The following is a 19,424-nucleotide window of genomic DNA, read 5'->3' on the forward strand; positions in this document are numbered from 1 at the left end:
CCCCACGTCGGCCCTGCGTCTGACGCCACCGTCCCGCTCCAGAAGGCCGTCGGTTCGAGGCCGCTCCCCGGCCGGTCGCAAGTCACGATAGCGCGTTCATCACCCGATAAATCCCTCCCAGAACGGCCCTAAGGGCCGCTCTTCACCCCTCAGCCGCGGGAGTGGGAAAGGAGAGTGAGCCCGGCAGTGCTCAGTTTCAGCAGTTGTTTGGTTTTTTTTATTTATTTCTAGCATCCATACACGTACCAGGTGAGCGATCTTCTGTCGCGATTTACAAAGTACACCGTGTGACCACGCGCAAGCAGGGCGCTTTGATTTTTATAACTTATGTCTTCTAGCCTCCACGAGACACGTCACTGCTAGATAGGCAATTCTAATGGGCAAAGGCGTAGGCCGCGTCCCCTTGCCGACACCAAAGCTATTTTTCTGCTCTATTCCGGCAGGCGGTGGGGAGGACACAGCCGTCACCACCCATCCTCCGGCCTTAGTTCTTCTGGTAGTAGAACCACTTGTCAACTGCGTGGGGAAGGAAAAAAAATAGAGGGCGTTAGTCCTCTGTTAGCCACCCACTTATTAAGCGGCCCTGGATGCGTCACCTCCAGGGCTGGGGCTTCCCCCAGCTCCCGTCACCAAGGCCACCACGCACCCAACAGGTTCTTGTGCAGCCCTGTTGACGTGTATTTGTTGTCCTGAGGAAGTCACCCCCTCGCTCAGCTTACACATGACTCTGTTCAGGTGAGGACAGCGAGCCAGAGCCAGCTTGGCTTCCCTCTGGCTCAGGTGACTTGGGAAGGTGAAGTCATTTTGCCTCCAACTCCCACATCCGCATGGAAGACGGCAATTTCTTTGCAGGTTTATTACCCACAAAGAGGTTGCGAAGGAGAGCCTAGCCCCTCGTTCTGCCACACAGCTGTGGGCTCTCCGCACCCTCACTAGCTCCCGCTGGCCCCGGGGCCTTCTCCCTGCGACAGCAACATCCAGACGTCACGTGCAAGGCGCCCACGGCCACCTCGCGCAGGAGGAAAAGGTGACCCCTGAGCGAGGGTTCGCCCCACAGATGTTATCTTCTTACAGAGCCGTGTCCCCAGGCACCAAAAGGCTTGTTACCAGCTCACAGCGGACACTCGTTCAGCAACAGATCCTGGATCAGGAGGTTCAAGTGAGCAATTTCTGCCTCTGCTCTGCGCAGTAGGGAGTTATTCCCTTCCTCGGCTCACCCACACCAAGGATACTGATGAAACGCCTGTTTCGGAGGAACTAAAACCGCTCCCCTGCCATCACCGCACCCCAGGCCTCTGCAGTGCTGCTCTTTCAGGACCTGCTATAAACTGAATCTCTTCTGGAGCTAACTACAGCACCTCGGGTCTCCTACTCACCGCTCATTTACCCGCCTCATACCCAGACAAGGAAATAAGGCACAGAAGCCATTCAGGAATTAAACAGCCTTACTGACACAAGCTGAGTCCAACAAGGTCCTTCACTTCTCCTCGTGCTAGAGCCACACCCAGCTATCAGTTAAGACCCTCATTTTGCTATTGATAATTCCTTTGAGGAAGCCTGCTCTACATTGGGACATAGACGTGGGGTGTGAGACTTACCTTCGGGTGGGATGGGGTTGGCAGCTTTACACGGCGGTGCCTGAAACGAGAAGCGTATTATTAGCAGATAGCAACTGCTGAGGGAGGTTGACCTTACGCCCGAAGCTCACCAGACGTCGCTCAGAGCTGCACAAGTCTTTACTGAGCGTGGTTTAAGATCTAAGCAGTGTAAATTGGCCTGTGGCAGCCAGCGCTGGTCAGCTGCGAGGAAAGCAATGAGCCCAGGTGCGGCGCAAGTCCTGTCATGGCCACAGCCTCCTCATTCTGTACATGTCCTACATGCCGGAGGTGCTCTGCTCTGAGCACGGGCTGCAGTGCCATCTGCTTCTCACCACGAGCGGTGACCGCTCCAGCGTGTGTACAGTTGCAGGCAGCCTGCCTTTTTTTTTTTTTTTTTTTTTTTTTTTTTTTTTTTTTTTTACACCTACAATGTGATGGGGGAATACAAAATACAAAGGACTCTTGAAAAACTTCTCTGAAGAGCTCTCACCCCATGTTTAGCAACCAGAGGCAGACAAGGGTCCCTAGCTGGTGACACATCCTCCACGAGGGTTACACTTTCATAGACTTATAAAGTAATGCAGATACCATCAGAGAATACAAGCACTTTTAAAACCAAGACGATGACAGAAGGCTATGGAGTTATGGAGGCTATGGTTTCCAGTCACATTTCCACACTCTGAGGCAACATTTGCCTTTTGAGTTTCCTGTCCCATCCCTCTAACCCCTTTCAAGTTGCCAACAGCAGTATTTCACAAGCCTAGGGAGATGCTGTTAAGCCTGGAAACTGCGGGGCTACTACACTGGGAACTCCAAGCTTTTCATTTTTAAGGATGCGAGGTCTCTGGCTGCAAGGATCTCAGAAATTAGACTTTCTCATCTCCAAGGGTGACTTGTACTGCAAAGCTCTTGGAAGGCCAAATACTTCAACACTCCCTGAACAGCTGACAGCCAAGCTACGGTTCAGAAGTTTAGCCCTTCACGAAAACTCTGTTTTGAATTCCATCTCCCAGATAGCTAAGGGCAAGGAAAAGCCTCTGGAGGAACGTTTGGCTTGCTCCACATCCATCCTATTTAACCAGAAACAGGTGCTGTGTTCAGGCATCCAAAAAATTTCTGAGCATACAATGCGCTATTCATACAACGAGGACAGTTTATACAAATGGTATTGTTTTGCCCAACACTGACGCCGGGGGTAGGACACTCAGATTTGTACTTACTGCATCCACAGTAGCTTTTGCACACTCTTGACTACAGCAGAAAGGGCTGCCGGACACCGTCAGATTCATGCTGGAAGAGAAAGGTCGCTTGTGAGAACGTGAAAGCCAAGTCTCTGCCCCTCAAGAGTATTAAATAATGGAATATTAAGAATCATTGTTACAGTTGCCAAGTTGAAGGGGAAGGCCTGTGGAGACAGCCAGCAGCTAACAGAAAGCATGGCACCACTCAGGAAAAAGAAGTTACAGGGTTATTCGTTTAGGGGAAAGGAACGTGCGTAGTACCACAAGCATTAACCTACCAGTTGATCTCCCCTCCATCAGTTTTCTTCGCTATTAAAGCTTTCCAGTGTTCGTGAGTGCTTTTGATGACGTTCACTGCAAAATCCTGAAGTTGAGAACAAACGTCATGTTATGTGCAAGCACTGGGCCATTTTCTCCAGACTATTGGTTACACGGAATGAGAGGCCAGCATTTACAGGCTCATTTTTAGATTGGAAGGGACTCAAAGAGACCTCTTCCATTACCGCACCTTTCAGGAACAACAGCAACCTCCCAGCGCACAACAGCAGAACAACGGGGATTTTATAATACCAATTGTTTTACTTTCAAGATGGGAGGATACGCCAAGGCCGCCGAGCGAGTCTGAAGCCAAAAGAAACTGAGTGCAGATATTCTAGTCTCGGGCCAGTGCTATATTATAAAAGCACCTCCACCCCGCTGCTCCTCCCACTTGGTTTGTCTTTGGCACCTAGTTGATACCAACCTATCTGCGAGCCCTCTTCCACTCCAGGCAAATCATTTAACTGCTGTGCAGATCAACAGGAAGAGACATGCACCTAATCTAGCTTTGCAACTATTTAAAAATGAATCTGCTTCCAAGCATATCACAGGCGTTTTTTTTTCCCCCCCCTTAAAAAAGTAGTTTATGCTCAAGCATTAAGCTGTCAGCCGAAGAAGGAAGCACACACAATTCTTTGTTAGCATGAACACCAGCCATAAATATCCTGGTTTGATACCACACAGAGCCAAATAAAACACTGCAGGAACATGTGCAGGGTTCTTTGTCCCTATTTTCCGCCTTGGCCTTGATTCCGGTTTCACCCATCCTGAGGGGCAGCAAGATGCCCCAGCCCACCCAACCTAGTGCTGTGCTACAGCCGAAGGGGACAAATCCACTCCCACAAGACTTCCATTTTAGCCCCCTTTACCCTTTCCTTCCCTTCCCACACCAGGCTTTGCAGGCGCTTCCCTTCCCTGCACCGACTCTGGAGCTCCGGGAGTTGAGTCGCCTCACTAACCCACTCACGGCACCCCAGGACTGGCAGGAGGGAGGGTGCAGAAGCAGAATTTTACCAGTTCAAGAGCAGTAAGTTTTCTGATGCAACCCAGAGAAAAGGCAGAGGAATAAGGGCGTGAGGGAACACTTTATGCCTGAAGGAAGAAGCATTTTAACTCGCGAGCAGTCAACTTACAACAGGCTGCGGTGGAACAAAGCCAGTGAGCAAGGGAGGCGAAGGGTGATGTCAAGCACCCTTCGCTCCAGAGCGGGAGCGAATAATCCTGGTGTTTTCCATCCTGGTTCTGACATGGAAGCTCCCAGCCCTGAAGTGATCCCACATCATGAATGTAATTTAGAAGGCAAAGTGATAACATCCAACAGCAGCCCCGTGATAACCCTACGCTTTTAATCCTAGCATCCCTGCAAGCACCAGGCTGGAAACAAGCAGAACAGTAGGCTGGAAAAACATCAGGAAGAATGAAGGCAGCTATAAGCAGCCCATAGAAACCCATTCTTCTCAGCAACTACTCATTTGTGTCCCCACGCACCTTGAGCTCAGGTTTTGGACAGCCTGCAAAGGCACGCTCACAGTAATGAAGAAAGGCGATCCTACCTTGTCTTTAAACTCGCCATTAAAAGCAAACTGGTTTTCCGGCTTTCCATCAGGTACTTTGTATCTTCTGAACCAGTCCACTGTAGCTTCCAAGTATCCGGGTTTCATCCTTCGGACGTCACTGATATCTAGGCAGGGAGAAAAGGTTTGTTAGCCAGATCTAGTAACAAAAGTTACTTAGCTCCCCCTGGTCTTACTTAACCCGCTCTTCTGAGCTGCCCCTCTTTCAGCCCCTCCTCAAGTAGCCTTAGCAACATCACAGAGGGGTTACAGTAAAGACACAGAGTGGATAGCTGCAGAGGGAAGTCAGTGTTTCCTCTTCACAGTATATCCTGGTCACCCCTGGGAGCATGGACACATTTAAACAGCTTTGATTAGACACTTGCTGGACAACCCCTTTTCCTCCCAGAGGACAGACTGTACAGCCACCCTCTTCTTAGAGATGCCAGGCTGTGCAGAGGACTGAATTTGGGATAAAGAGCAGTAAAATGTTTTGTTGTAGGACTGATAACATCCTATTCTGCTGTCCTTCAAGTATCACAACTGATGAATATCATGGCCTAGAAGGAGCAAGCCCATGTCCTGACTTGAAAGCTTCCTGCAGGCTCTGAACTGAGAAAGGGAAGGACTAAGCCTGCTCCTCCCTCCTGTTACCTACCATTATAGTTGCCTGCTTCAGGGTCTTCAACGTTGATAGCAATTATCTTCCAGTCTGTCTCTCCCTCATCAATCAGTGCCAGCGTGCCCAGCACCTTCACTTTGATGACTTCTCCTCGAGAGCAGACCTGCAAGGACAAAGACCCTGTTGTGTGTAGCGATGCAGCCAAGGACTGCCCAAGAGGAGACCATGCAAGCTGGGAGAGTTCAGCAAGCAGTCGGGTACCACGAAATTAGCTGTCACTTATCAGCGGTTCATGAGCCCTGGCTCATAAGGCTTGCGCTGTAAGATCTCATCAACAATCTCCAGGAGCAGCGGAGGGAAACAACACATTCTTAAGGCAGAGGAGGTAGGAAATGAATAATGTCTCTGGATAATTGACTTCAGAGACATTAATTATGTGTTTCAAAAGACAGTTACCCTTTAAAATGCATTACCTTGCTTCCAATTTCACACACGTCAATCGGATCGTTATCTCCACAGCAGCCAGTATTTTCATCTTTGTGACCCGGGTCTTCCCAAGTCTGCAAAAAAGCCCCCCACAGGAGTGAGAACTCTCATGTTTCAAGAGAGAACAAAAAGCAGGTTTATTTGAGGCATGCAATTGCCTTGAAGATACAGATGATGGCCCACTTCACCTTGCTTTCAGGTCTAGTGGTTGGGCTACTATTTCACAGCGCCTGAAAGCGGTATGAATCCATGTTAAAAGGCCTTATCTTGCCAAGGGTAAACTGCTCCCTCCCACCGACAAACCTTGGTTCAACAACATTCCAGACTTCCTCCTCCGTTCCACAGCTGCATAAAGGTGAAGTTCACATCTATAAAGAACACTCATTGATTTGGCTGCCTGCCTGTTCCTCTCCCTATTCATTTCTTCACAGAAGTTTCCTGAACTCCAGATAGCAGTCCAACAGAGATGGAAGACAGACAGGGTGTATTGTTTCCTTTTAATTAAACAATTAAAAGACCTGCTGTTACACTAGAGCAGTGACAAGAACGCCGAGTCCCATACCCTATGCAACCCGGTGTCCTAGTGCCCGTCACCTGAAGCAGTGAGGATAAGTTGGAAGATGGGACTCCAGAAGGCATTTGAGCAATGCTTCCAAAAATAATATCTGCTTAAAACACACACTTCTGATCAGAAGCGAAGGGACATCGTGCTCACTGGCTTCATAAGGAGCACCTACCTCTAAGGTTGTTAAGATATAAAAAGAAGGAACGGTATTCCCAAACTTTTGCATGCCAGGACATGACTAGTAAAGTCGAGACCTCGTGATGCATCCAGAGCATTCAGGAAGATGTACTGAAACCTGGGTGGTGCTAAAGGACTCCTCACAATCGCTATCCTGCTTCTCTACAAAACGTGCTAAGTTCAGTCCCTTACCCTTGACACATACATTTCTTTGGGCCACTAACATGTGACTGGGTGAAGGCTCCAAAAGCCATAATTCTGTACAAAGAAACCGGCTCCGGAATCCATCCAAGTAGAATACAATTCAACTTCAAAACATCACCTTAAGCCAAGACACCATGATAGACTCATATGGGAGAATATCCCCTTCCAGCAGTTAGAGAAACTCCAAAGTAGCTCTGGAAGCCTACATAGCTTGAGAGGAGCTGCATGTGCATTCAGAATTCAAGGAGAAACTCTCCATGCAGGACCTAGAAGTTTTTCTTTCACAAGCCACAGTGTTTTACCCTGTAAAACATGAAATCACAAAAGGGCTGGAAGAGACCTTGAGATGCTCAGCTCATGCCTCCACCCAAAGCAAGGCCAACTCTAGCTAAATCATTCCCAGGCCACCCATTGTGGTGCTTTGCCATTCTGGCCACGGGAAAGGTTTTCCCTCGGGTATGAAGTGGAGGAGAAGATTGTCAGGTTAAGGCCATTACTTGTCCTCTCCACAACAGAGAGGGAAAACAATTCAGTCGCTATCTATTCTCACTCTGCAGCAACATTTCATGCATTTGACAACTTGCCTCCATCCATCCTGTTTCAGACAAAAGCATCACAGATTCCTTCATTCTCCCTTTATATGGAAAAATTTTCTAGAGGTGCAACAGTCTCTGTTGCTCCCCACTAGACTGTTTTTGACTGACCCTTGACTTTTTTGGGATACATCACCTAGACCACCCCACTGCGTCGCATTAGAGATTGGACCATCTTCCCTTTCCTATTTTTTTTGGTTGGGATTGCAAAATCCCATTGGATTCAACTTGAAAGGCACATTGTTTTGCTCAGGACACAGGCTGCCCGCTTGTTATCTTCAGGGACACGTATCTAAACACACTTTCTATGTTTTTGTTGAAGTACCAGCTACTTTAAGTTCACCATCCAGAGACTATAGAAGACATTTGGAGAAGACACTTGACATGCACTGCTGTCAATAACAGAATTAGAAAATTCAGCGTGTTTCCCTGTGAACTGTCACTAATGATTTATTCCTCTAAAGGAAACTCAAATCTTAGAGAACATCAGAGGCAAACAGCCTTGCTGAAAGTTCCTGTTTATCTGGCAGTCACCAGCCAGTTAAGAGCATGTGTCCAGGTGTCACCATCTGCTTGTGCCCCCCTTGCCAGCTGTTTCAGAGAAAGCGTGTCGGTGCAGCTGTGGACATCTGCCTCGCACAGTCTCTGGACTCCTGAGTGCCTTTCTCAGATCCAACCCCGAGAAGAGGGCATCTACTACCTTCCAGCAGGTCAATACATTAGTCTAGTTGTGTGGTTTAGAGCCCGAACAATCAGAAGGCCAGGAACAGGAAAGGTACAATCTTCAGATCTATTCAGATTTTCATCGTCCACATCCAAAGTCTAAAACAATCAACTAATTCACTGCAAAATGCATCTTCTGTAAAGATTTGGTCTAGGGGCTGTACACCAAGATCCTGTACCATTAGCTTACAGCTTTAGCTCTTCATGCTTCACTGGGCAAGAACTGAGGGCATTGCATTGCCAGGTGCCCACTATGAACCTTCATCTTCCTTGTGCAGTGACAGCTTCCTTATCCAAAAGGCAAGGACCTGCCAGCTGCCGTCCAACTGAACTGCTGAGCAGCCAAGGAGAGGAGTGACACAGCAGGTACCTCACTAACAGCAGCTGCTCATCCTCAAATTTTCCAACAGCTTGTTTACAGCATTAGCTACAAGCCTGCCTCTTGAGATTTCTGCTTAGAAGTATCTCTGCTTTCTTGATGGGTTCTCTTCATTAGCAAGACTACATATGTAGCAGCAAACGCTCTGTTCCAGATGAGACTCTCAGCTGACCTTGCTCATTAATTTGCTGGTGGTCAGAAACACACACAGGCATATCTTCCATCCTCCCTCCTCCCTGCCAGAAAGGATGAGCCACTGAGACAAGTTACAGTACCTGTGGGATAGCACCATAATTCCAGATATAACCCTTATGGGGAAACACGTTTGCTACGTAGCGCAGTTTTCCTTTCTTCACGTCTTGCTTAATTGGGTTTAAGGGATCCTTTGTTGCAATCTGAAAGAAAAGTTACATAAATCTCTCTACTTTGCACTCTAAGAAAACCCAAGTGAATTATTATTTTGTTTTTAATGAAGCTGACTGCTAATGGACAAGCCAAGAGATCAGGAGCTGACCCTCAAGCCAACAGTGGATATTGGACAACCCCATTTCCTGTTGCACTGCCATCTCCTGGGATACAGCTTTCAGCAGACTTACAAACGTCAGAAGCACATGGGGTTGAGAGTCATAAGATGCTGCTTTAATCAGAAGCCGCAGAAGAATGACAAGTTATTCCAACTTCTGCCAGTCTCAGCCTCCATACTAGACCTCTAGCATTAAGCAAGCATTTATACAATAAGTTAGAATTACATCTAGAGACCTCCCTTGATGTGGTGTCTGTGACGTGGCAGGTTTTGAAAGGCCTTATTTACTGGGGCTAAACCATTTTCTTGCTAGTTATAGAGCCACCAATGCTAGGCCACTCTGATTCGGGATGTGGAGGTGAGGAGTAGAGAATCAGCAAAGCCAAAGATTAACAGACTAGCCAGCTCAAACACTTACGCTAGGAACTGTAGTATAGTTACCTCCATTTTAGCATTTGTCCATCGAGGTACTTCCACAACCATGTTGAACACATTCTGAAGAAAGCAAAAGATCAGTGAATGGGGAGGAATCTCACACTTTAAACTAGGGAACACATATAACTGAGTATGAAAACCATCACTTTTTTTCTGTTTGGTTTTTTTTTTTTTTTTTTTTTTTTTTACAGTGCCAGTTTTGATACAGTTGACAGAAGACCTGTTGTATAGTCAGTCACATGTCATCACTCAAAGCTGAATCCCATGAAAGACACCAGCAAAAGCTAGACTGAGGTTACCCACGCATTCTCCACCACTTGCCACCTACAAACATCTCCCTAGGTTACAGAATAGTAGGTTTAAATGAATTGAAGACAGCTGGATACAAACTATCCTGGATGTAACAAAATGAGGTTTTAGGCATGTTTATTAAATACAAAGCGCTTAATGCTACAGCAAGAGCCACCCTGGCAATTTAGAAGAGACAAGGCTTAAAGGAGTAAGCCATCTATTTAATAATCTGGATACCTACATACTACCCTGAATGACCAAGAACATCACTCCCAAATATTCTAGTCCATCTTGAAGATGACAGAGCTCCCCCTCTCCAAGCCAACATTCCTATAAAAGCACACCTTGTTAGTGGCATGGTGCAAGGATAAAGACGTGGGGAACAAGGCAGAACCACATCTTGCAGTATCTAGTTTACAGGTGATGTGTGAAAATATCTCTCCTGTTGACTCCAGCTGGGCTGAGAGGACTCTTGAGAGTTCGATGGCAGAGTCTCCTCTTTGAGAAAATAAGCTTTTCCATGCTTGAACCCTAACATTTGCTGTTTGAAGAGATTACGGCTTTTAACAAAAAAGTCAAACCTTCTTCCCTAGCATCGACAAGGTTTCTAATCCCCATGTTAAGCAGTATTAGCACTGCAAAATCCCTCGCACCTGTATTGCGCCATAATTAGATTGCTATTGTGCAATGAGTGCTGATACACCATTGACTTTGCCCACACCCTTCCCTAACAGAAGTTTATTACAAACCCTTAACTGCAGGGGGTCACTGCTCATTTACAATTTAGAAGTATAAAGGTCTATACTCTTTTTATTTGTAAGTAACTTGAGGAAAGGAATGAGTCAATTGGAACTGGCTAGGCCAGGTGCTTATGGCTTTTTAGGCAAGGAATACGACTCGGGGCTGCATCTTTGTTAGGCTCGCAGGTTCCCCAGATTCCAGCTGACAGATTTGCCTTGGTCTATGACACCCAACGAGTAGCCCGAGGTCATTCCTTCACAATGCCAAGACACACGGGTACAGATAAGGTCAGCACATCCCAGCCCCAGACTGAAAAAAACACCCTGCAATCCTCTCAGTGTCTTAGAAGTCTAAGGATAAAGATCAAGGGGCCCAGACAGAACGAGACAACCTTTTGCTCCAAGTTGGGCTCCCTACGGTAGATGATAATGAACCTGCTAAGTAACAAGTAAAATCTCTGCAGAGAGGCACTCCAGCAACAGAAAGAGGTCTAATGTGATCAGCACTATTGTGTAACTTCGGGGAGTGCGACCTTCAGTGATACTTGCTTCTCCTAATGACTTGGCACGGAGGTGCTGGCAAGCAGCACTAAGCGCCTGAAGGCATACCAGTAGTCCAGTTTCCCTTGTTAATCATTACCAGTCCGTGGAAACTCTCCTCACCCCTATACTCACTCCCCTGCTCTTTCCTCCATTGTTCTGCAAGCGTCTGCAAAGCGGAGTATTATCTGGATTTCCCTTGTCCAAGTTACCTTTCGGGCACCTGCTTTTGAAAACTGCTTTCCCAGTTGGCCACAGAAACCACTTTGCCACTGTCCTTGATGATTACAATCCATCTGTTCCCTTCTGAGCACGCAAAAGCCACCTCAGACTTCCCAGAGCACGTTCTGACAACACCTGCATCTCAAAGCTCAATTGGATATGTTTTAGAGGTTCATCTCCCAATTCTGCATGCTCTCTTCCTTTCCCGTAACCACCCTCCTTCCTCCAAATTACACCTCTCTTTATCACACCCATTAGAACAGTTGATCCACTGCGTTTCTCAAGATGCACAGCTTTGCAGTACCTGTTAAAAGAAGAAATGAGCTACAATGATAAGGAACGCAGTCAGAGAGAGCCTGAGTTACCACTGAAAAAGCATTCAGTGAAAACCGAAGCGCAGACATTTTGGTTTCCTAGAGCTGGGGCATTTCAGACAGTGACTCAGAACAGCCTAATTTGACTAAATGCTAGCTGCTGGAAGGATGTAAAAGTCCTGCATCACTGCACGTGGCAGGTCCCCCAGCTGCACTTGTGGAGAGGCAAGAGGTCCCCAGGAGCCGCTGCAGCAAGTATTTAACATCCTTGCCTTGTGTTCAGTGGCTGATTACACTGCAGGCATAAAGTGCCGTCAAAACCCAAGCCTGAAACATCATGCAGCATGAGTGTAAACTTCCACAGGAGTGGATGTAGATATTTAACTAAATGGAAAATTGCTTCTTTTAACCCAAAAGGCTTTCATGCGGCCTCACGGGCAAGTTCAAGACAACCACTCGCATCTCAGGCACAAATATGAGAATGAGATCATCTGTCCTCTTCTCCTCTGTCGCTCTACCCGAGGCCGAGCCTGTGAGAAGAGGGCACCCATTCTTGGCGAGATGTGGCGATGCTTCTGCTAACGAGAAGCAACCTAAGGAACCGGGAGCCTCCCTCGGGTATTCCAGGCCTGCAAGACCGGGCTCCCTGAAGGAGAACTGATAAAATATTCCCCCCAGAGCTCCAGCTGTCACCGGCCCCAAGCCAAGGAGGCCACATCAGCCACCTGGCTTGGTGGCCCTTGTCGTCGTCCCCCCCCACCCCAAGGCAGCCGGCCCTTTTCCATCCTCTTACCTTGCCGGCGTCGGCGTAGATGGGGATATCATGGAAGGGGGAGATGTAGCGCCCGGTGGCGTCCTCTGTAAGGCAAAAGTGTTTGGGGGGGCGAGTCAGGCCCGGCCTGAGGGGAGGCCTCAGGTGAAGGGCGCGGGGCGGGGGGGGGGAGCGGGGGCGCGCGCACCTCAGGCCGCCCCGTCGCCCTCCAAGGAGGCCGCCCCCGCAACCCCCGTCCCGGGAGGGCGAGGGGAAGGAGGAGGAGGATGACACTCACTGAAGAAGAGCCGGTACTCCAGGCTGTGAGGGGCCGCCCGCTCCTCCACGCTGTAGCCGGCCATCCTGCCGCGCGCAGACGGCCGGCGGACGCACTGCGCAGGCGCGGAACTCGCCGCGGCTCCGCCCCGCGCCGCGCGGCACGGCACGGCACGGAGCGGGCGACTCGGTACGGTCTTCGGTAGCCCAGCGCGGCGTGGGGTGATCCAGCATGGCCACAGCAGCATGGTATGGCGGGGTCCAGCACAGCATGGCTTGGGCCAGTCTTGTATGGCCACAGCAGCGCGGTGTGGCTTGGTCCAGCCCATCACGGTGTGGTCCATCGTGGCCATGGCAGTACCACGTGGATTAGTCTGGCACAGTATGGTGTTGCCTGGCATGGCCACAGCAGCATGGTGTGGCTTGGTCCAGCATGGCATGGTCCACCATGGCCATAGCAGCATGGTGTTGCATGATCCAGTATGGCATGGCGTGGTCCAGCACATCATGGTGTGGTCCAGCATGGCCACAGCAGCACGGTGTGGCTTGGTCCAACATAGCATGGGATGCTCTAGCATGGCCATGGCGGTATGGTATGGCTTGGTCCAGCACAGCACGGCTTGGTCCAGCACAGCATAGCATGGTCCACCATGGCCATAGCAGCATGGCGTTACGTGATCCAGTATGGCATGGTGTTGTCTAGCACATCATGGTGTGGTCCAGCATAGCCATAGCAGCATGGTGTGGCATTGGTCCAGCATGGTATGGTGTGGTCCAGCACAGCATGGCTTGGGCCAGTCCAGTATGGCCATGGTGGTGTGGTGTGGCATGGACCCACATGGCGTGGTGTGGTCCAGCATGGCGTGGGTGGGTCCAGCATGGCCATGGCAGTATGGCGTGGATTGGTCCAGCAAGGTGTGGTGTGGTCCAGCACAGCATGGTGTGGTCCAGTATGACCACAGCAGCATGGTGTGGCTTGGTCCAGCACAGTGTGGTTTGGTCCAGCACACCATGGCATGGTCCACCACAGCCATTGCAGCATGGTGTGGCGTGGTCCAGCCATTCACGGCGTGGTCCAGCACATCATGGTATGGTCCAGTTTGGCCATGGCAGCATGGTGTGGCATGGTCCAGTATGGCATGGCGTGGTCCAGTACATCATAGTGTGGTCCAGCATGGCCACAGCAGCAAGGTGTGCATTGGTCCAGCACAGCATGGCTTGGTCCAATCCAGCATGGCCACAGCAGCATGGTGTGGCACGGTCCCACACGGCGTGGTGTGGTCCAGCACAGCGTAGTGTGGTCCAGCATGGCCACAATAGCATGGTGTGGCATGGTCAAGGACAGCACGGTGTCCAGCGAAGGACTGCATGGTTCTCCATGCTGTGGCCAACTATGGCATGAGGCAGCCCCTTCACACATGTTCTCCCCCACTGCTCCCCGCTCCCTGTGCTCCCTGGCCACATGCTGTGGCCGGGGCTGGGTAAAGGGGGTGCTGGCAGGGCAGAGGGGTCCATGGTGCTGGGGGCTTGGCTGGTGGCCCCACTCTGTCCCTCATCTAGGATGGAGCTGCTGGGGGAAGCAGAGGAGTCAAGGCAGGGACATGGCGTCTGAAGGACGTGTCTTTATTTTGGTGACTGACAGCCCACAAAGTGGCAAATCCCCATTTCCCACCCCACAAGCCCTTGGTCCAGAGATGCCTGGTGGCCACAGCTGCTCAGCCATCCCACGCGGAAACACCGGCACGGCGCGGTGCCAGTGGCCCCGACTCGGAGGCGGGAGGCGAGTCACTGGCCCGTGCCTGGGCGAAGACACGGTTGCGGGCGCTGAAGAGGATCCCGCGGCCATGGCTTCTGGGGGTGTAGGACCCTTGATGGCGATGGCGATGGCGGTGGGGTGAGCAGAAGGGAGCCCTGAAGGCCTCCTGGAAGCCCCGTCGGAAGTTCTCGTTAAAGTAGCCATAGATGATGGGGTTGGCGCTGCTGTTGAAGAAGGCCAACCAGTGGGCGAAGGGGAAGACATAGACAGTGACCAGGCGGAGCTGGCTCTCGCTCAGCCGCCCGTAGTCCGTCAGCAGCATCAGTGTCCAGAGGGGCAGCCAGGAGAGGGTGAAGAAGAGGGCGACGATGATGAGCATGTTGATGACCTTGGCCTTCCTTCGGGAGACCCTCCTCCCCTCTGGCTCCCCTTGTCCACTGTCGGGCGCTGCTGACTTGAAGAGTTTGAAGGCGATGCGGGCATACATGACAACGATGAGGGCAAGGGGAGCCACGTAGATGTGGGAGAAGAGGATGGTGGTATAGATCCTCCTCATCCCCGTCTCGGGCCAGGCCTCCCAGCAGGAGTAGAGGGGGTAGGAGTTGTTGTAGGTGTCCACCATAAAGTGGTGCTCCTCCCTGGTGACGGTCAGGGTGATGGCAGCAGGGCACATGATGAGCAGGGCCAGCACCCAGATGATGGCGATGGTCACCAGAGCTTTCTTCAACGTCAGCTTCTGGCGGAAGGGGTGGACGATGCATCGAAACCTGCAGGAGGGCAGATGGTGGTGGCTTTGGGCACCTGGTGGGATGTCCCTGGGGAAGGGTGGCCAAGGCCCAGGGATTGGAAGGGAGGGTAAGATGGTTTGCTCCACATATGGCTTTTGGTGTCAGAGACAGGTTGGGATCTCTCCAGCTTTGGTGTTTTCAATCCAAGGCAGGGAAGGACACCTTGCTAGGATGCCCCTTGGACAGCTTTGTGGCCCTCCTGGAGAGATGGGTCATGCTCATGATGCCCCTGGGAGACTTCCCATGATGGAAGGGAACAAGAGCATCGGACACTCAAACGTGCTGAGGGGAGGCTCCATCCCCACATCCCCCACGCCAACATACCTCTCCACAGCGATGGCCACCAGCGTGAAAACAGAGGCGGAGACGGACATGCCCTGCACCAGGCCGCTCATTTTGCACATGGTGTTGTCAAAAGGCCAACCTGCGAGGGGACACCGCGGGGGCTGTAAGTGCCTTTGGCTCATCTGGGTCCATCGGCAGCTTCCCCCAAGGTGTCCCCATCCACCATGTTGCTGCTGGGGGATGCTAAATCCTGCTCCTAAGAGGGGGCTGCATTTTTGGCTCATACAGAGATGGCCTTTAGTGGTACAGATGCTTGGAGAAAAACTCCAAAATTGGTAAAAAAGATGCGTATTACTCTTCTTAGAAACTCAAGGAGCGCGGTGATTGTCATTTCTCCTACCCTTACATACATCTTGAGCTGTTATCACAGGGACTGACCTTGGGGTCCTCAATCAGAAGGGCTTTCACCTTGTTTCTTGACCCCCGATAAGGCATTGGCAATAAATAAATCACACCCCATAATAAATAAATAAATACAAACAAACTCTGCCCCATACCCCGGCTACTGCTTTGGCTCAACGCCTCCGGCTGTGCCAATGTTGCCTTTTATCTTTGGAAAGGTCAACGGGCAGCGCTGAGCCAGTGCGGGGAGAAGATCGATGCAAGAAGAAGAGGGTTTTTTTCAGTGCTGCTTGGTGGAGAGCAGCTGAACTTTAAAGAATTATGTAAATGCAGCATTAAGGTCAGACTTATTTTGCCAAATAGTGTCCAAAACCTGAAAAAAAAAAGGACTTTTCCCCCTGAAATAGTAGGTCTAAATGAAATTATACCTTTCATCAGATGTGCTTGAGCGGCCACCACCTGCCCTCCTTATCCTCAGCAAAAAAATCCACCCACGAGCAGGAGATTTGGGGGTGGCCTCATGTGTGTGGGGGGCAGAAGGTGGGTGATGTTCCCCACCAGTTTCTCACCCCTCTGCTGCCCCACTCACCCGTGATGAGGTTGTCCACCAAGGTGGTGGGCATGCAGAAGATGCCCACCAGCAGGTCGCTGATGGCCAGGTTGAGGATGAACATGTTGGTGACCGTCCGCATCTGGCGGTTCTTCACCACGATGAAGCACACCAGGATGTTGCCGATCATGCACATGAGGAAGATGAAGGTGTAGGCCAGGATGAACATGGCGGCCACAGGGGAGGAGTGCTGGTAGTACGCCAAGAAGGTGTAGTTCTCCCTCAGGAGGTGGCTCTCGCTTGTGGTGGAGTTGGGCCAGCTGCTGTTGGAAGGGCCTGGGGAAGGGAAGGCAGGAAAATTAAGCTGGAAGAAGATTATTCCCTTCATTTCTTAATGCTCTCAGAGGGGGGGTTTCATATTTATATCAGTCCCCAGCCTGGCTGGGTTGCATTCTTCTGGGATCATCTCAGTACCCCAACAAGTCTGCTCCTCGTTGGGTTACTTGGCCCAAGGTACCGCAGCACCTTGGCTGAGTTATTATTTTATATCATTATTTTTTTTATATCATTTTTATTTTATATCATTATTCTGTTGAGGAAGTAAAGCAGCCCAGAAGACATCCTGTCCTCATGAAATTTTTTTTTAAGGATGATGGGAGGAAGAGAAATCCCATCCCGACTCCACAGCGCTCCGGCCGTGTGGGGGCCGTGTCCGTATGGTCCCTCGCACAGCCAGCCTGGGAACATCCCTGCTCTCAGGTGCTTCTCCTTGTGCTTCCGAGGTTCACGGTTTGGGATCCCCTCAAATCTTCCTCTCACCGGCAGAGCTGCTGTACCTGAGGGAGACGGGCTGGGGCAGAGGAGACCTTGCCCCCCCCTTGCATATAAAGCGATAATTAGATGTAATTATAATTATTATCTGGGACCCTGAGAGCTTCCGATGGAGTGTGTGGGGGGGTGGCTTTTTGTCGCTACAGATCTAACAGGGGGAGTAGGTCTGTGCAGCACCCACCCTCGGGTGTCCCCGGGCAGGCAGGGCAGCAGGAGGATGCCGGGTGATGGGACTTCACTCCGGGCTGCGATTTTAAGGTGAGAAAAGGCATATTTTGGCTGGAAGGCTCAGCCTGCTTGCCTGCAGGTCAGCCCTGCTCTGCCAAAGCACTGCAAAGCCGCTGCATGGTGGGCGGCTGTATCATCCCCCCCCCTCATCCCTGTGCCAGTGCTCAGCTCGCCAGCCAAGATGCTTTTCCCAGCCACCGGGACCACCGGCTTCCCAGAGTCTCCGGCACGCAGGGAGGCCCTTCCTGGCCTCTATACCCCTGCCCCAGGCATGGGATTTGGCTAACACATTTCCAGAAGGGCTTCAGAAAAGCACCAGGGGGTTTTGCAGCACCGGCACGGGAGAAGGAGCCTCTCATAGAGCCGAGGAAACATCAGGAGCTGCTGGAGGAAAGATGCTCTGGCTGGTTGGCATCAGATGCACCTGCACCAACCGTCTTTGTTAGCAGAAGCTGTAGCCCAGACTGTCACGAGATTGCCCAAAACCTGCGGTATTAAGCCTGAAACTTTGCTGGACTTCATGTCTTTGGGCTGCAGTGCCTTGCAGCATTGGCGGGAGGTGGGTGTCCTATGGGTGAGGAATCACAGGCGGTTTCCAAAGCCAGGTGGAAGGTGAGGAAAGGAAAATACAGGGGTGCCGGGTGCCCAGGTGGGTGCCGGGTGGATGGAGGTGTCCTCTGCTCGGCGCTGACATCTTGGATGCGGTAACAAGGGGATGTGGGGGGCACCAACCCGGGGTGGGGGGTGGGGGTGATGGGCCACCCGCCTCCCTGCCTGGCCGTGGGAAAGCACTACAGGGAAAGGCTGGGATGATGGAATAGGAGTCCGGGGGGGCTGGACACCTTTTTTGGGGGGGATAAAATAAATCAGGTCGCGGTACTCACCTCTGCCATCCCCACCCGGCTCCGGGGGCTGCATCGCCGACATGCGGGCAGGATGAGGGGGGAGCTGCCGCCGGGGGAGGGGGGGGGAGTTGTGTCCCCCCCGTCCCTCCCCCGGTCCCCCACCAGCCCGGGGCTGAGCCCCGGTGCCGGTACCGCGGTGCCCGGTGCCGCCGCGCCGGTTGCGGCTGTTCGCCGGCTGCAGCGGAGAGCGATGAGCGGCGGGGGTGGGGGGGGACGGCGGGGGGACAGCCTCCCATCGCCATGGATACCGGGGTACGCGCACGCACCCCCCTCCCCCCCGCTCCCGAGGCAGCACGGCGGGGGGGCAGCCCACCGGAGGCAAAGGGAAAGCCGGAGCGGGTTTGTTCCCTGGGGAGGGACGGGCCCTGTGCCCCCCTCGCCGCCCCCGAGGTCCCCACGCTGGTGCTGGCACTTGGTTCCTCTTTTCCCTCCAGCTGATGGATGGTGTCCCCAGCAGCGCTCCCACCCGTCCTTGGTGGGGGAAGCATGCTGGGACCCCCAGCCCGAGCGAGGAGGATCCCCGACCTCCACCCCCTGTAAATCACCCGAGCAGTGGGGAAAGCAGCACGGCCCTTAGGGGTGCTGGTCCTTGCCAACTCCAGCTCCTCCATCGTTGCCAACACCAACAACCCCCCACCGCCATTTACCATGGTCTTTTACCAAAGTCAGGTTTGGGCAAGTCTAGAAGTCAAATATTTCCATCCCTGGCAGCCCCCAGCATTGGGAAGCATTTGCCCCTTAAAAACACAAAGGAGCAAACAGGGGAGATGTTTAAACAAGTTGTTTTGAGATGACGCCTGTGATTTCTCCCAAGAGAATTTTTTGCAGATGCTAAGGGACACCGGTGACCTCCCCACCACCAAGGTGCCACCATCCCTGGGCCATATCCTGAGCCCCACAGCCCGTTTCTTCCTTGGAAAGTAAGGGGCAGGACTTGAAGACCCATGCCACACAGGAGGTGGGTGCATGCTTCTGGGGACACCCACGGGGTGAGCAGTGTGTGGGGCACCTGCTGGCACTGGGTCACTTTGATTTCCATGGCGAAAAACCATAGGGGAAAAATTCCAGGGAAAATACTGCTCAGGTCTGGGCAGGATCCAGCTGGAGGCATCAGCAAAGGGATCTGCA

The 19,424-nt window shown here is 51.7% G+C and overlaps 2 protein-coding genes across 3 annotated transcripts; both read right to left on the reverse strand.

Annotated features, from left to right (window-relative positions):
• Positions 1-190: 190 nt before the first annotated feature.
• PPA1 (inorganic pyrophosphatase 1) lies at positions 191-14,078 on the reverse strand. Its single transcript, XM_074592261.1, has 11 exons — positions 12,574-14,078; positions 12,318-12,382; positions 9,424-9,477; positions 8,735-8,854; positions 5,806-5,892; positions 5,369-5,495; positions 4,711-4,838; positions 3,118-3,203; positions 2,819-2,888; positions 1,599-1,638; positions 191-516 (listed from the first exon to the last, which is right to left on the reverse strand). Exons 1-11 carry the CDS (start codon positions 13,133-13,135, stop codon positions 485-487), a joined length of 1,371 nt encoding a protein of 456 aa, XP_074448362.1. The 5' UTR covers positions 13,136-14,078; the 3' UTR covers positions 191-484.
• A 76-nt stretch (positions 14,079-14,154) lies between these two features.
• Positions 14,155-18,722, reverse strand: NPFFR1 (neuropeptide FF receptor 1). 2 transcript variants are annotated; one of them, XM_074592264.1, is made up of 4 exons: positions 18,276-18,722; positions 16,372-16,668; positions 15,420-15,519; positions 14,155-15,074 (listed from the first exon to the last, which is right to left on the reverse strand). In XM_074592264.1, exons 1-4 carry the CDS (start codon positions 18,316-18,318, stop codon positions 14,267-14,269), a joined length of 1,248 nt encoding a protein of 415 aa, XP_074448365.1. In that variant the 5' UTR covers positions 18,319-18,722; the 3' UTR covers positions 14,155-14,266. The 2 variants fall into 2 exon arrangements, with proteins under 2 accessions (XP_074448365.1, XP_074448364.1); XM_074592263.1 differs by lacking the exon at positions 18,276-18,722 and having other exon boundaries at positions 16,372-16,745.
• Positions 18,723-19,424: the final 702 nt, after the last annotated feature.

The sequence above is a fragment of the Larus michahellis genome, chromosome 6 (genome assembly GCF_964199755.1).
Source record: "Larus michahellis chromosome 6, bLarMic1.1, whole genome shotgun sequence".
Classification (NCBI taxonomy): Eukaryota; Metazoa; Chordata; class Aves; order Charadriiformes; family Laridae; genus Larus; species Larus michahellis.